At 32.2% G+C, this 15772-nt stretch overlaps 1 protein-coding gene across 3 annotated transcripts in view; it reads left to right on the top strand.

Annotated features, from left to right (window-relative positions):
- The window catches only part of ida (anaphase promoting complex subunit 5 ida), a 45778-nt gene that overhangs the window by 25090 nt on the left and 4916 nt on the right, over window positions 1–15772 (top strand). For all 3 annotated transcript variants that reach the window (XM_076460300.1, XM_076460299.1, XM_076460301.1), the window contains exons 9-14: window positions 2387–2468; window positions 5838–5921; window positions 7374–7441; window positions 7959–8072; window positions 8891–9023; window positions 11145–11341. In XM_076460300.1, coding sequence (XP_076316415.1) covers window positions 2387–2468; window positions 5838–5921; window positions 7374–7441; window positions 7959–8072; window positions 8891–9023; window positions 11145–11341 — 678 coding nt within the window. The remainder of the gene's footprint in view (window positions 1–2386; window positions 2469–5837; window positions 5922–7373; window positions 7442–7958; window positions 8073–8890; window positions 9024–11144; window positions 11342–15772) is intronic.

Raw genomic sequence — 15772 nt, 5'->3', positions numbered from 1 at the left:
GCCTTACCACTAACAGTTGGATGACTTTAGAGACTGATCAACCATTACAACAAGATCCTTATCTTTCATGATGCTCTTTAGGTTATTCCTATCCAAATTATGCTTAAGATTCAAATTATGATAATCCACATGCATTATTGTACATCTGTCTTAATTAAAACCCATCTGTAATTTATTTGTCTAGCTCAGTAAGTGATCTAAATCCTCTTGTAAAGTAGCAGCATTCTTTTCACAGCTAGCAACACCCAAGACATTGATATCATCAGCATGTTTAAGTAATTTATTGACTGTTACTTCATCTATGTCATTAACGTAAGCAAAAAAATAGAAGTGGTCCTAAGACTGAGCCCTGAGGTACCCAATTTGCAACATTAATCCAGTTTGACTGAACACCATTCATAACAACCCTCTGTTTTCTTCCATCAAACCACTCTTCTGTCCAGTTAATTAACTTATCTCACAAATCTGTATAGATAAGTCCTTGACAACCCTTTATGAGCCACTTTGTCAATGCTTTCTGACAATCCAGATACACAAAATCTACACCCTCAATCTCATCTATGTTTGCAGTAACATTTTCAAAGTATGTCAAAAGATTTGTAAGGCACAATTTTCCCTTAATAAAACTATATTGACTATACAACAAAATTTTAAACTTTGTAAATGATTTTGCAAAGTATCTTTTATCAGGATTTCCAAACTTTTCCCACAATTGATGTGAGACTAATAGGCTTACTGGGACAACTTCTATTACCTCCCTTGAAGATAGAAGTGGCATTAGAAAACCTCCCAGTCTATTGGTTCTTGTCCACTATTCAAAGACACGGACATACAATCCTTGACCTCCTTTAAAAAAACCCATGGGGAAATATAATCTGGCCCAGGAGCCTATTCATTCTATAAATATCCCAACTTTATTGTAACAAACTCCGAATTTTTATATAACTACCTTGTTCAACATTGTTTTCATCTATCAGATGCTCAAAATAAGGAATATTGCTCAAGTCTTTATTAGTAAAATTGAAGAAAGAGCAGAATTTCATAACCTAGCTATTTCATAATCATCAGATTATCATCCTTTAAGGGTCCCATCCCAATCTTAACATTTTGTTTTCCATTAATGTATTTTAAAAAAATTTATGTTGCCAGTCCATTTATTTTTCATATATCATTTTTCTTGTCCTAATTTTTTGTTTCACCAACTGTCTTGATTCTGTACTCTTCTAAATCTCTTGTCAAATCAGTCGATTTAAATTTTAATTTAAAATTCTTATGCTTTTCTTTAATTTTATCTCTTAAAGTCTGTGAGCCAACCTGTTTTTACTCTAAGCTACTCTTTTTGTTCTATAAGAAATGTAGGAAAATGTAAAAAAAAACCAGTACTTGAAATGTATAATGTACTTATTTCTTAGAACAAAATTCACAAAGAAATCTTTTTATATATTAAAGCTGAGAATTCTTAGAATTTATTTTACCAAAGCTAGATAATTTATTTAAAGTTAATCTCAAATTTGATATATAATATATATATTTTGATGCACTACAGTGAAACAAATTGTATAATGCTGCATCAGATCAACTCACTGGGTATTTAAAGGTTAGGTTATATGACTATGTAAAAAAAACAAACAGGTTTACATCTAGATAAGTACTAATTCAATTGTTTCTCTGTTGGTCATATAAGAGACAAGTAGCTTTAGTCTGTTAATGCATCACTGTTATAAACTGGACAGGTACAAGTTGGGTATTATGTGGCACCAAAAGGATGCCATTGTCCATAGCTGACTTCTTGTTAGAATTCGGTTACTTAATACTAACACCTTCCAAAGTAAATGGCTGAACATAACTTAAGCATCATGTAGTTAACTGTCATGGCATTGATCAGTTGGAGAAGAACACCTGTTGTTTTAGTTATATTTTACATTTTCTGTAAGTGATAGGAAATAAGACAATTTTTGAAGTCCAGATGGTTGCAGTTAGTTCTGATTTAATAAACCTATTACTTTTATTACAGAGTTCAAGAAGTAGATTTATTTATACATGGTTCATGAGACAAATATAAATGTTTGCTTTAAAATGCATTTATTAAAATAAATTGTAAGCCTAGAATTATATAAAACATTTCTTTACATGTTTTCTCAACTAATAGCTAGATATTGCTACATTACAAGTGTTATATGTCTTTCATAAAATAGAACAAATCTGCAGAATTTTTGTGAGAAATAGCATAATGATTGCACATGTTGTATTATTGGTTGAAGTTATACTTTTACTGAATGGATGCTAATACAAATTTATGGAAGGATTTTAAATAAATATATAACACACCATGCATACACGTGTATTGTGTTATTTACAAATAACGAAGTTTGTGTATATATTATAGAGAAGAAGGGTTGGCTGCCCTAAAAGAAGCAATAACAATGGCACAGGAAGCTAATGATAGTATATGTCTTCAGCATTCCTTGGTAAGTCTAAACCCCTTTTTGATTTTCATAATAATGCTCTATTTGTTGATTTTTAACCAAAATACACCTATGAAAGTGTGCAGATGTGCTTTTCTAAAGTCTGATTTGTAAATACATGCATTTAATTTAATGTTTCTAAAGTGTTTGTTACTCGGGAAACAACAACAGTGATTGAAATATTTAGTGAAGAATTAGGATGTTTTTTCCAGTAATTCATATTCACATTTTATTCATGACAAAATAACTTGAGGTGTTTATTTTATGATTATGTGAATCACTACCTGTAGTGAAATGTTGAATTATTTATTATTACTAGAAACACTAGATAACAGTGTCAGTACAGTTGGTCATGTTTTGGAAAAACAAGGCTTACCATCCTTAATGAAAAATCAAATTTCTTGTTTCTTGAACTGTTTCAAAGTATTGAATATTATCAATTTCAAATGTTTTAAGATCAGGATTGTTTACAATTCAAAACTTACTCGATGAAAAGCATCCTAGATTATGCAGTAAACACCCAGCTAAAAAAGTTATATTTAAGAAATTGTCATCAGCAACGCTTAACATTAAAGATTAATATTCCTAGGTTGTATTATAGAGTATGCAGAATAAGCAAGAGGGTTTGATTTTAGAGGTGTTAGGTTTTTTGGAATAGGCATCTGTAATTGGTAGTTACTATTTGAATTGTAATACCTTAAGCATGTTCAATACATTTATTTATCATTCTAAAGTAAGACCTTTAATCCTAGCCAATAACTAGATGGAAATTTATACTTGAGACATTTTTTGTTTTTAATTCATAACAGTTATTTCAGATTTAAATTTTTGAGTGTTTTTTTTTTCATAACATTTTCAGGTTCTGTGTCTTACCACATCTTCATTCATGTTATTTCAAGTTATGAACCAATTTATTAAAAAGAAAATTAATTGGCTCTTTGTTTGGGTTGATTTTTCATTAATCAGTCTGTTGGGTTCGAGCAGAAAATGTTTTTCATTGAAGGCTAATCACCCCATTAAATGAGGGTCCAGTATGGTCAGATGGTCAAGGCACTCGACTCATAATCCGTAATTCGAGGGTCACAGGTTCGAATCCAAGTCACATTAAACATGCTCACCTTTTCTCCCTGGTGGCATTATAATTTGATGGTCAATCCCACTATTTGTTGGTAAAAGAGTAGCCCAAGAGTTGGCAGTGGGTGGTGATGACTAGCTGTCTTCCCTCTAGTCTTACACTGCTAAATTAGGGACAATTAGTGCAGATAGCCATCGTGTAGCTTTGCGTGAAATTCAAAATAAACCAAAGCTTTAAATGAGAAAGAATCTTCATCAGAAAATTTCAGGTTAACAATGTATCTCTTTTAACATTACAAAATTTTGAGAATTTTAAATTCATGAACCTAACTAGTTATTACATCAGATAGTAAATGTATCATCTTGCTGTACATATATATAAAATACAGATGTTTTAATTTTAAAACTGTTGGTGACATATTTTAAAATGGTGTAATGCTGAGAAATTGTGAAGAAAAACTTAAAACCTCAGAATTGTTCAAAGCATGTTTTAAGAATAGCACTTTTTTGTAGATCAGTAAATAGAAGTGTCTTTAATTAATTATAATAAGGTTTAAGTTCTAGTTTCAAATGGCCAAAGCATTAAAACTAGTATTTATAAGAAAAATATTACTTGATGGATAATTTAAGTATAGTATTCATATTGAGTTGACTGTGAAATAGGAGGAAACTGTCTGTTAGAGAAACAACTGTGAGTTTTATTGGTGACTATGGTTACAATGTATTTCTACCAGAGTTTCTCTAGTAGACAGTTGCCACCCATTTTATTACAGTCAACTCCAAACATAAGTTGTTTTATTAAGGCTTCAAGATCTGTGTAAAACATTGTACATACATACATATATACATCACTGGCCAAAATATTAAGGCCAATGAACATAAAGAAAAAATATGCATTTTGCATTGTTAGACTCAACCACTTATTTGAATAGAGCTTCGAAAGATGAAAATAAGAAAAGGGAAAATAAAAATAAAAAAACTTTTTAGCATTTAATAGGGAAATTAGCCTAAATGCTAGCTGTTCAAAAGTTTAAGACCATTCCAAAAAGAAGTCCTAAACAGGGTAGGAAATGCCCAACAAGAGGTTTTAATAGTGAGTTGCACGGCCATCATTACGAATAACTGCAAACATTTGCTTTGGCATGGTTGATATAAGCGTTTGCAGAAGGCTGGCTGGAATGTTATTCCAACTAGTGAAGATGGCTTCATGAAGATCATGCACTGTTTGGAATTGACGTCCATTTCTATAGACTTCCCTTGCCATCCACTCCCAAACATTGTCAGTGGGGTTCAGTTCGAGTGAACACGCTTGATGGTCCAAAAGAATCATGTTATTCTCCATGAAAAAGTCTTTGTCCTGCAGGCACTGTGGATTGCAGCATTGTCCTGCTGAAAGATCCAGTCATTTCTACACAAGCAAGGGCCTTCAGTCAATAAGGATGCTCTCTCCAACATGCCAATGTAGCCAGATACTGTTTGATGCCCCTGTGTAACCTGAAGCTCCATTATTCAATGGAAGGAGGAAGCACCCCAGATCATGATGGAACCTCCTTCACTGTGTCATGTAGAAAATATCTCTGGTGGAATATCCTTATCGTGTCAGTAATGTGGAAACCATCTGGACCATCTAGGTTAAATTTTTTCTCATCAAAGAACAAAACCTTCATGCACTTTTCTACGTCTCTTGTTTGGTGCTTTTCAGCAAAGTTTAACCGAGCTGATTCGTGGTGTGGAAGGAGGTGTGGCCTTTGAAGACATTTACGGTTTTTAAAGCCTTTCTCTCATAGATGCCATCTTATTGTTTTTGGGCTGCATTCTGTGTCCGTAAGGGCTTTAATCTGGTTCAACGATTGGCTGGTGTCTTGCCAGACAACCCGTCGAATTTTCCTGCTCAACCCTGGAGAAATTTTCTTGAGCTGACTACTTGAAATTCTCATTCCAATCCCTCAGGGTCTTTTCATAAATTTACAACAGCAGTTTTACTATGCCCAATCTCACCAGTGATGGCATGTTGAGTGACACCTTGCTTTTGCAGCTCAACAACTCTGTCAACTTTTTAGCTGTAACACAGGAGATGTCAGTGTGAGATGTTGACAATGCTAATGCTTGAACATAAATGACTAAATTTCGTTACGTGTTTACCGATTAATGCTTCGTTTCAGTATGGTCTTGAACTTTTGACCAGCTAGTATTTAGGCTAATTTCATAGTGTTCACATAGTGTATGTATTAGAACATTTCTAATAGGTCAGTAATAATGCTTCTGATGTTAATATTTTTTTTGTCTATTTTTATTCAGTGTTGGTTATATCGTTTGTCACCACAAAATGCAGAACCTCTGATTGAAAAGTCCATTTCAAAGTCTGGAGAGTTAAACCTATGGGTGAGAATAAAGTTCTGTGGTAATTATGTGATAAAGATTTGATGAAATAATTAAATAAATGTCATATTTTATGAAACAAATTATAGATACTTTCAGTAAGCTACAGTTCACTCTTTTGCTGTTTTATTTTCTGTTTGGATTCATGTACTTATTACTTGTATATATATTTCAGTGGAGCACTTGACAACTATTTTTTAATAATATCATTCTTTGATTCAGTAATTTAAACTGCTGATAAGGTACGTATCTTTTGTCATAAGATTATCTATTCTTGTTCAGTGCAGCCCTCTATATGCAAACTTTGTCTTTACGCATGCCACAAACATTCTGCTTCCCACTACTGGAATTGCAGTGTTTCACTACATCTCTCATGCAAATAATCACGTGTCATCTGTAACCAATAGTGCCATAGTATGCACACATTACTCTTCCAAACCTTCACTTATTTGTTTCCCAGCATTCATATTTCAGTGTAATTTTTATTTATTTATCACTGCATGTCTGACTTTGTTCTCCTCATGAAGTAATTCATTGTCAACTTTAATTGATTTGTTCAAGCAACAATTTTTTATAATTGATCAGTTAATTCAAGTTGCTTTATTTCTGCACTCAAGAAACTTTGTTGTGCAGTGCATTTTGAAGTTAACCCTGCTACATCAGAGATTACACCAGCAACTGGTGTTTTCTGTGGGCCTCTAACAATGGATTTATCTGTTACCATGCTTCAAGAATTAAAGTTTTTCAGAATCCATCCTTTCTTCCTGGATTTTTCCTTGGCTTCTACTGCAACTACTGCTTGTCCATGCTGAGAATGTTTTGGTTGTAGTTGATTTGTACAATCTTATACACACACTAGCTACTCTGCACCTCATGATTTCCATCGTTGTATTTTATGAATTTCTTCACAATGGCAAAGAGTATACCTGACTCGGAAGTGGCGTAGTTCCTCTACTCTGACCTCTGGATCTTTTTCTCTCAGTATACCTGACTCGGAAGTGGTGTAGTTCCTCTACTCTGATCTCTGGATCTTTTTCTCTCATGATCAGAGGTATCCTTCAGACTTTCTCTACACTTGTAACAAGCTTTCTACTCTTCCCTTGTAGTATTCCACCATCGTCTTCCATAACAGTTGTGTTATACTTCTTACATAATAGTTGCATTATGTTTCTAAATTATTGTACTATAGCTGCATTATGTTTCTTTCAGGCTTCTTTGTAATTTGAATAAGTTTTCAAATTTAGTGTAAATTTTCAAAAATGTTTGTTTCATTGCTATCTGACATATATATGTATAATAAAGACTTCCTTAGTTTATGGCAGTTAACAGTGAACATTACCAAATAGAAAAATCAGAAGTGGTTGAGTAACAAACGTTTGTAGAATTTCTTAAAAACAAGATGTGTATTTGAAACCAACATTCTATAACGTTTCATTTATTTTTCATGTGATACAGTATTTATCATCTTTGAGTGTGAAGGCTCTTGCACAGTTAAAATGCTTTAAAGGAACAACTCCATCTTTGTAAGTACAAATTATTTTACATCAAAACAGTTTTAATGTGTAGAGACATGATTCCAGAAATACTTTTTGGATTACATATTTTTAAATAAAAAAGTTATAGGGCACAATCAGAAATAATATTTTACAAAAAAAAAAAAGTATTAATATAAGTACCAGTATGTAAGTACCAATTACTGCAGTTTAGTATTTCGAAGCAGTTTGCATAACATGTTACCAAAACCTGTCATATTTAAATTCTCAATTATATTTTATAAATGTTTTCAAACGTGCCTCTGTGTAGATTACATCAGTTGTAATCTGATCATGTTTGGAGTTGCACAAAACAAGTAAAACTACACCAGCCTGATCTTTTAAACTTGGCAACATTTCACACTTTCACTCATTATGGAATCATTTTCCAAGGGTAATTTTTAACATAAGAAAATAGAATATTTCACATATTTTTCTTCACTGTAGACATATTTGACCACTACTCTGTTTCGAACCGTCTGTTTACAAACAGTTCCTGTTTTTATAGTGTGTTTGAGCTCATGATGAAAAGTGATATTCTGAACTGTCAACACTCCATGACTGAGTTACTGGGCAGTGCCTACTCTCAAAGGGCAGCATTATGGACACTGTATGGAAACAGGTAGGCTATCTTAATGTTTTTAATATTCATCACTTCATATGTTTCTATATTAGAGCAAATAAACTTGTAAAAATCACCTAACGTCCAGAACATCTTTCAAACAGTTTTGCAAAGGAAGTTTTTTTTAACACTGCTTTATGATAAAAAAATGGTCTAATCGCTGTATATATTTTCTTCAAATTGTATTAGAAGCCTAAAATTCTAATGAAACATGTTTTCATATGGATGTTTCATTCAACCCAACTTTGTTGAATGGGTTGTGAATGTTTTTTACCAAATTACAAAAATATGAAAATACAAGTCATTATATTAGTATGAAATATACATTTGGAATTTTGGTACCATTAGTTTTAACTTGAGGCATTAATAATATCTATGAAATTGTAATTATTTGATTTCTCTTTATTTTAGCTGACAGGCTAGACTTAACTTTTGGATGTCATGGGAACTAATTCAAACCTAAAATTCTTAATTTACAAGTCTTATAAAGTACTTGTAAATTATGGTCTCTAATTTTTTAAGAGGCATCACTCCAATACTCTTGTTCTATTTGAACTGGTATTTGATGCTTAATGTAGAATTATTCCTTTTTACCTGAGTTCATTCAGGAATTTTATGCAAATAAACAATTACAGATCTATGCATGATAAAATATCTCTCATGATTGCAAGTACCTTTAAACATTAGTTTCATTTGATATATTAATTAGATGCTTGTTTGGTTGTACATTACTTTCAAGTCACCATGCAGAACTAAGTATTAAAGAAACAGCATACAATATTTGTATTTTTGAAACTAGTCAACCTTTTCATTTGTAGTTGTATGGCCAACCTCAGTAGTCAGCTGTTATTAAACCTAAACACCACAGATCCTGTAAGAGGAGGGATATATCAGATAGGTGAAGGTTACTGTTTAGCTCTAAGAAACCTTGCCTGGGACTTTGCTCTTCAGGTACATTTCTTTGTCTCCATCAGATCAATCTAATTATTATAGATTAAAGGTCTTGTATTGCCTGTGTACAGTAGCATGAAGGTTATATATACATTTTTATCATTTGTATTTCTACATTTTTCGTATAACTACTGTATATAACTACAGAGATGCCAACCATTACAATTTGAGCATAATCATTACGACTTTGGTGTATACATTACGACTATACGCTCATACAGACAAATATTACGACTTGTTGCAACTCCCAAATTATTATATATTATATAGGCCTATACAATAAAGTGATAAATTGTTCCCCTAGGGCTTGAAAGGGGTGAAAAGAAAAGTTCTAGTAAGATACAAATAAATTTTGATAATAAATAAAAGACATAGCCCAAATGGCTACTTGCGATAATCGTGTTTGTGCTTCAAATAATAAAAAATATTTGTATCTCCGACGTCTACCAATAGTTTGAGTGAGGTGCTTCTCCATACTGGGTACTTGGGGGAATCCGTAGTTACGTCATCAGTGCTTGTCAGCCAATCAGTGCTCACGTAGATGGGTATTTCTCGTTTTCTAAGCGGCATAGAAACACCAATGTGATCATTCACAAGACAGAAAAAAAGAGGCCTCATTCACCAGATTGGCTTGTTTCTGGCCAATGTAAAAGGACTAAAACTGTGAAAGGGCTCTGTCTACAATCATTACGCTCAGTCATTTGAAATAGTTGACATCTCTGTAACTAGATGCATAAATAGATATAGTTATATTTCTTCAGAAAGTTTAAAATTACCAATGGGACCTGTAGTTTTCCAGACATATCTTTATATTACACTTTATGTATCAATTTGCTTGTGGGTTTCATGAATTAACTGGTTACAGGGTCTTAAATAATTGTAGCCTTTCATAATTAGTGTATAGTATATTTTTAATTATGTATTCAAGAAATGTTTCTAGATTTTTCTGCAGGTGTTGTGCATTTTGTTAGCTTCATTGTTATTAACTGGTTGCTCAAAGGTTAAAGTTTTCTTCTAAACCTCTTCCTTTTATAAAAGTTACATATTACAATGTATGTTCTAATATGGTATAGTGTTTGTCCCGTTGTCATGGAATTCTGAAGTAGGACCCATATTTATTCAAAGGGATGGTATAGAGACTTACAGACTATTATGAATTGTAGCTTATGTTCTTTGAATACATTTATTTAGAATGGGTATTGATGTACGTAATCTAAAGATTGTGAGGTTCTGAATCGATTCTTGTGTAGATTAAAAGTGGGGTATCTGCATGTTCTCACTTAATCTGTCCTTTTCCTATGTTTGGATACTTTCGAATCAAAGTCTTCTTTTTATCCCACCAGTTAATTATTAGTCTTCATACCAAAATTGGAATATAACTAATCAATGGAAAACATTCTGTGTGCTGTGTGAAGGAAGATTTTATTTGGGTAACTTCTACTTCCTCTGTTGTCCAAATTTAGAATTATTGTCTGCGTAGCGTTTTCAAAACTTCTGTTTCACAGGTACTTTCAACTTTTTTGGCTTGATATCAGTTTATCTAAATACCGCGATAACTTATGAGTTATATAAAAGTAGTTAAAGAAAAGAAAAAGCACCATTATTAAAACTGATCTGGTGAATTGAATTTTCTGTTAACACAGCTGATGGGATGGTGCCTGACTTTGAAGTTACAGTAAAGTTATTTATAGTACTGCTTCTGTGTTCACTGCTAAATTATACAGAACGTTCCAGTCCCTCTATTCATGCCTTATTCTAATAATAACTTTAGGTAAATCAAATTCTCTGTTAACAGGTGCCTGTGAATTAATCACCTAAAATTATTTGGCAAATTTTCTGTTGATTGAACTGTTGAGAAGATGCCTGTGGTTAGAGTTCTCATCTGGTAATTCAGGAAACAATAATGTGGGTTTTGATTATAAATTTTGACTTTTATCTCTTAGTTTGGTTATGAATATATTACTGTTGTACTAATACTTAAACTTCCAATAATAAATCATTTTTCTATGAAAGAAAGTTCTCCATTTTTCATGATCTAACATTATTTAGAAATAAAACTAGCTTATTTTCCATTTAAACATGAAACTAGTACATTTCCTTAATCTGTAATAATAATTATAGGGTCACTACTCGGAGGCAGATGAAATTATTGCCTTAGCTAAAGACTTATTCCCCTCGTACTCTGAACATTCACATATTTGGAAGTTATGTGAAGTTTCCATTGTATTTGAGAAAGCTTTGCTTCAGGGTGAATGGCAGGTGGCAGAGAAAGCTAGTGTGGGTATTTCAGTGCTAAATCAGCTAGAAGGCCAATTCAGGTGAGTGTTGTGGCATTGTGGGTGTTTTTGTGCTACCAATTGGAAATCCAATGTGGGTGAATGTTGTGATACAGGTTTTGTATTAACAGTTGTGACTGTTCCATTAATTAATAAGTTGAAAGGCTGGTACGATAAATGTTGTAACAATTTTTGTATTAACAGTTGTGACTGTTCCAATAATTAATCAATTGAAAGACTGTTTGAATATATGTTGAGACAATTTTTATACTAACAAGTAGGTGTGTTTTTAATGATTAATCAGTTGAACTGGTTCAAGTAGATGTTGTAACACAATTTTTGTACTAACAAGTTGGTGTGTTTTTAATGATTAATCAGTTGAACTGGATCAAGTAGATGTTGTGACACAATTTTTGTATTAACAGTTGTGACTGTTCCAATAATTAATCAATTGAAAGACTGTTTGAATATATGTTGAGACAATTTTTATACTAACAAGTAGGTGTGTTTTTAATGATTAATCAGTTGAACTGGTTCAAGTAGATGTTGTAACACAATTTTTGTACTAACAAGTTGGTGTGTTTTTAATGATTGATCAGTTGAACTGGTTCAAGTAGATGTTGTGACACAATTTTTGTACTAACAAGTGGGTCTGTTTTTAATGATTGATCAGTTGAACTGGTTCAAATAGATGTTGTGACACAATTTTTGTACTAACAAGTTGGTGTGTTTTTAATGATTGATCAGTTGAACTGGTTCAAGTAGATGTTGTGACACAATTTTTGTACTAACAAGTTGGTGTGTTTTTAATGATTGATCAGTTGAACTGGTTCAAGTAGATGTTGTGACACAATTTTTGTACTAACAAGTTGGTGTGTTTTTAATGATTAATCAGTTGAACTGGTTCAAGTAGATGTTGTGACACAATTTTTGTACTAACAAGTTGGTGTGTTTTTAATGATTAATCAGTTGAACTGGTTCAAGTAGATGTTGTGACACAATTTTTGTACTAACAAGTGGGTGTGTTTTTAATGATTAATCAGTTGAACTGGTTCAAGTAGATGTTGTGACACAATTTTTGTACTAACAAGTTGGTGTGTTTTTAATGATTAATCAGTTGAACTGGTTCAAGTAGATGTAACACAATTTTTGTACTAACAAGTTGGTGTGTTTTTAATGATTAATCAGTTGAACTGGTTCAAGTAGATGTAACACAATTTTTGTACTAACAAGTTGGTGTGTTTTTAATGATTGATCAGTTGAACTGGTTCAAGTAGATGTTGTGACACAATTTTTGTACTAACAAGTTGGTGTGTTTTTAATGATTGATCAGTTGAACTGGTTCAAGTAGATGTTGTGACACAATTTTTGTACTAACAAGTTGGTGTGTTTTTAATGATTAATCAGTTGAACTGGTTCAAGTAGATGTTGTGACACAATTTTTGTACTAACAAGTTGGTGTGTTTTTAATGATTAATCAGTTGAACTGGTTCAAGTAGATGTGACACAATTTTTGTACTAACAAGTTGGTGTGTTTTTAATGATTAATCAGTTGAACTGGTTCAAGTAGATGTTGTGACACAATTTTGTACTAACAAGTTGGTGTGTTTTTAATGATTAATCAGTTGAACTGGTTCAAGTAGATATTGTGACACAATTTTTGTACTAACAAGTGGGTCTGTTTTTAATGATTGATCAGTTGAACTGGTTCAAGTAGATGTTGTAACACAATTTTTGTACTAACAAGTGGGTGTGTTTTTAATGATTAATCAGTTGAACTGGTTCAAGTAGATGTGGTAACACAATTTTTGTACTAACAAGTGGGTGTGTTTTTAATGATTGATCAGTTGAACTGGTTCAAGTAGATGTTGTGACACAATTTTTGTACTAACAAGTTGGTGTGTTTTTAATGATTAATCAGTTGAACTGGTTCAAGTAGATGTAACACAATTTTTGTACTAACAAGTTGGCGTGTTTTTAATGATTAATCAGTTGAACTGGTTCAAGTAGATGTTGTGACACAATTTTTTGTACTAACAAGTGGGTGTGTTTTTAATGATTAATCAATTGAACTGGTTCAAGTAGATGTTGTGACACAATTTTTGTACTAACAAGTGGGTCTGTTTTTAATGATTGATCAGTTGAACTGGTTCAAGTAGATGTTGTGACACAATTTTTGTACTAACAAGTTGGTGTGTTTTTAATGATTAATCAGTTGAACTGGTTCAAGTAGATGTTGTGACACAATTTTTGTACTAACAAGTTGGTGTGTTTTTAATGATTAATCAGTTGAACTGGTTCAAGTAGATATTGTGACACAATTTTTGTACTAACAAGTGGGTCTGTTTTTAATGATTGATCAGTTGAACTGGTTCAAGTAGATGTTGTAACACAATTTTTGTACTAACAAGTTGGTGTGTTTTTAATGATTAATCAGTTGAACTGGATCAAGTAGATGTTGTGACACAATTTTTGTACTAACAAGTGGGTGTGTTTTTAATGATTAATCAGTTGAACTGGTTCAAGTAGATGTTGTGACAGAATTTTTGTGCTAACAAGTTGGTGTGTTTTTAATGATTGATCAGTTGAACTGGTTCAAGTAGATGTTGTGACACAATTTTTGTACTAACAAGTTGGTGTGTTTTTAATGATTAATCAGTTGAACTGGTTCAAGTAGATGTAACACAATTTTTGTACTAACAAGTTGGCGTGTTTTTAATGATTAATCAGTTGAACTGGTTCAAGTAGATGTTGTGACACAATTTTTTGTACTAACAAGTGGGTGTGTTTTTAATGATTAATCAATTGAACTGGTTCAAGTAGATGTTGTGACACAATTTTTGTACTAACAAGTTGGTGTGTTTTTAATGATTAATCAGTTGAACTGGTTCAAGTAGATGTAACACAATTTTTGTACTAACAAGTTGGTGTGTTTTTAATGATTGATCAGTTGAACTGGTTCAAGTAGATGTTGTGACACAATTTTTGTACTAACAAGTTGGCGTGTTTTTAATGATTGATCAGTTGAACTGGTTCAAGTAGATGTTGTGACACAATTTTTGTACTAACAAGTGGGTCTGTTTTTAATGATTTATCAGTTGAACTGGTTCAAGTAGATGTTGTAACACAATTTTTGTACTAACAAGTTGGTGTGTTTTTAATGATTAATCAGTTGAACTGGATCAAGTAGATGTTGTGACACAATTTTTGTACTAACAAGTGGGTGTGTTTTTAATGATTAATCAGTTGAACTGGTTCAAGTAGATGTGGTAACACAATTTTTGTACTAACAAGTGGGTGTGTTTTTAATGATTGATCAGTTGAACTGGTTCAAGTAGATGTTGTGACACAATTTTTGTACTAACAAGTTGGTGTGTTTTTAATGATTGATCAGTTGAACTGGTTTAAGTAGATGTTGTGACACAATTTTTGTACTAACAAGTTGGTGTGTTTTTAATGATTAATCAGTTGAACTGGTTCAAGTAGATGTTGTGACACAATTTTTTGTACTAACAAGTGGGTGTGTTTTTAATGATTAATCAATTGAACTGGTTCAAGTAGATGTTGTGACACAATTTTTGGGTTAACCAGTGTGAGTATTTCTGTTAGAACATCGATTGAAGTGGACATCGTGAAACAGTCTTGTGCTACTATGTTTTATTATTTATCAAAATTCTTGTAATTAAATTAGTATGTTTTAACATATGGTTTTTCTCCATATTCACCAATGAAAGTATGTGCTGAAAACGTTTTAGAGTAAATTCTTTGGAATTTGAAGTTAATACGTATACTAATTACATAACTATGGATGTAAAATGAACCTTTCTTGTGTGCTCTGTTGAACAAAATCCTAGCATATACTGTATAGAGGCTACTATTTTAGCTGCACAAATGTAGATCCAGTTGATATCTTTTAGGGAAACACTCTGTTGTGAAAAACGTTTATGTTAAACAGCATAAAGATCTATTGTTTTACAACATATTGTTAACACAGTGTTGATTGTGTTCTTGTGATTTTGTTTATTGTTCAGAAATTAATTTGATATTCTAATCCTTTGAACCACTCATAGATTTTTAGATTTCATATAATTATTCTAAATTGTATTTTATGCTGATTTCATTAAAGTTGTATACTCTCATTACCAGGGATGTATTGGTCGTACGTACTTAGTTGTATACTCTCATTACCAGGGATGTATTGGTCGTACGTACTTTAATTTTGTATACGTGCGCACTTAGTTGTATACTCATTACCAGGGATGTATTGGTCGTACGTACTTAGTTGTATGCTCTCATTACCAGGGATGTATTGGTCGTACGTACTTAGTTGTATACTCTCATTACCAGGGATGTATTGGTCGTACGTACTTAGTTGTATACTCTCATTACCAGGGATGTATTTGTCGTACGTACTTAGTTGTATACTCTCATTACCAGGGATGTATTTGTCGTACGTACTTAGTTGTATACTCT

This window comes from Tachypleus tridentatus, chromosome 10, assembly GCF_004210375.1.
Source record: "Tachypleus tridentatus isolate NWPU-2018 chromosome 10, ASM421037v1, whole genome shotgun sequence".
Taxonomy (NCBI): Eukaryota; Metazoa; Arthropoda; class Merostomata; order Xiphosura; family Limulidae; genus Tachypleus; species Tachypleus tridentatus.
This window is presented reverse-complemented; position numbering and strand designations above follow the sequence as displayed.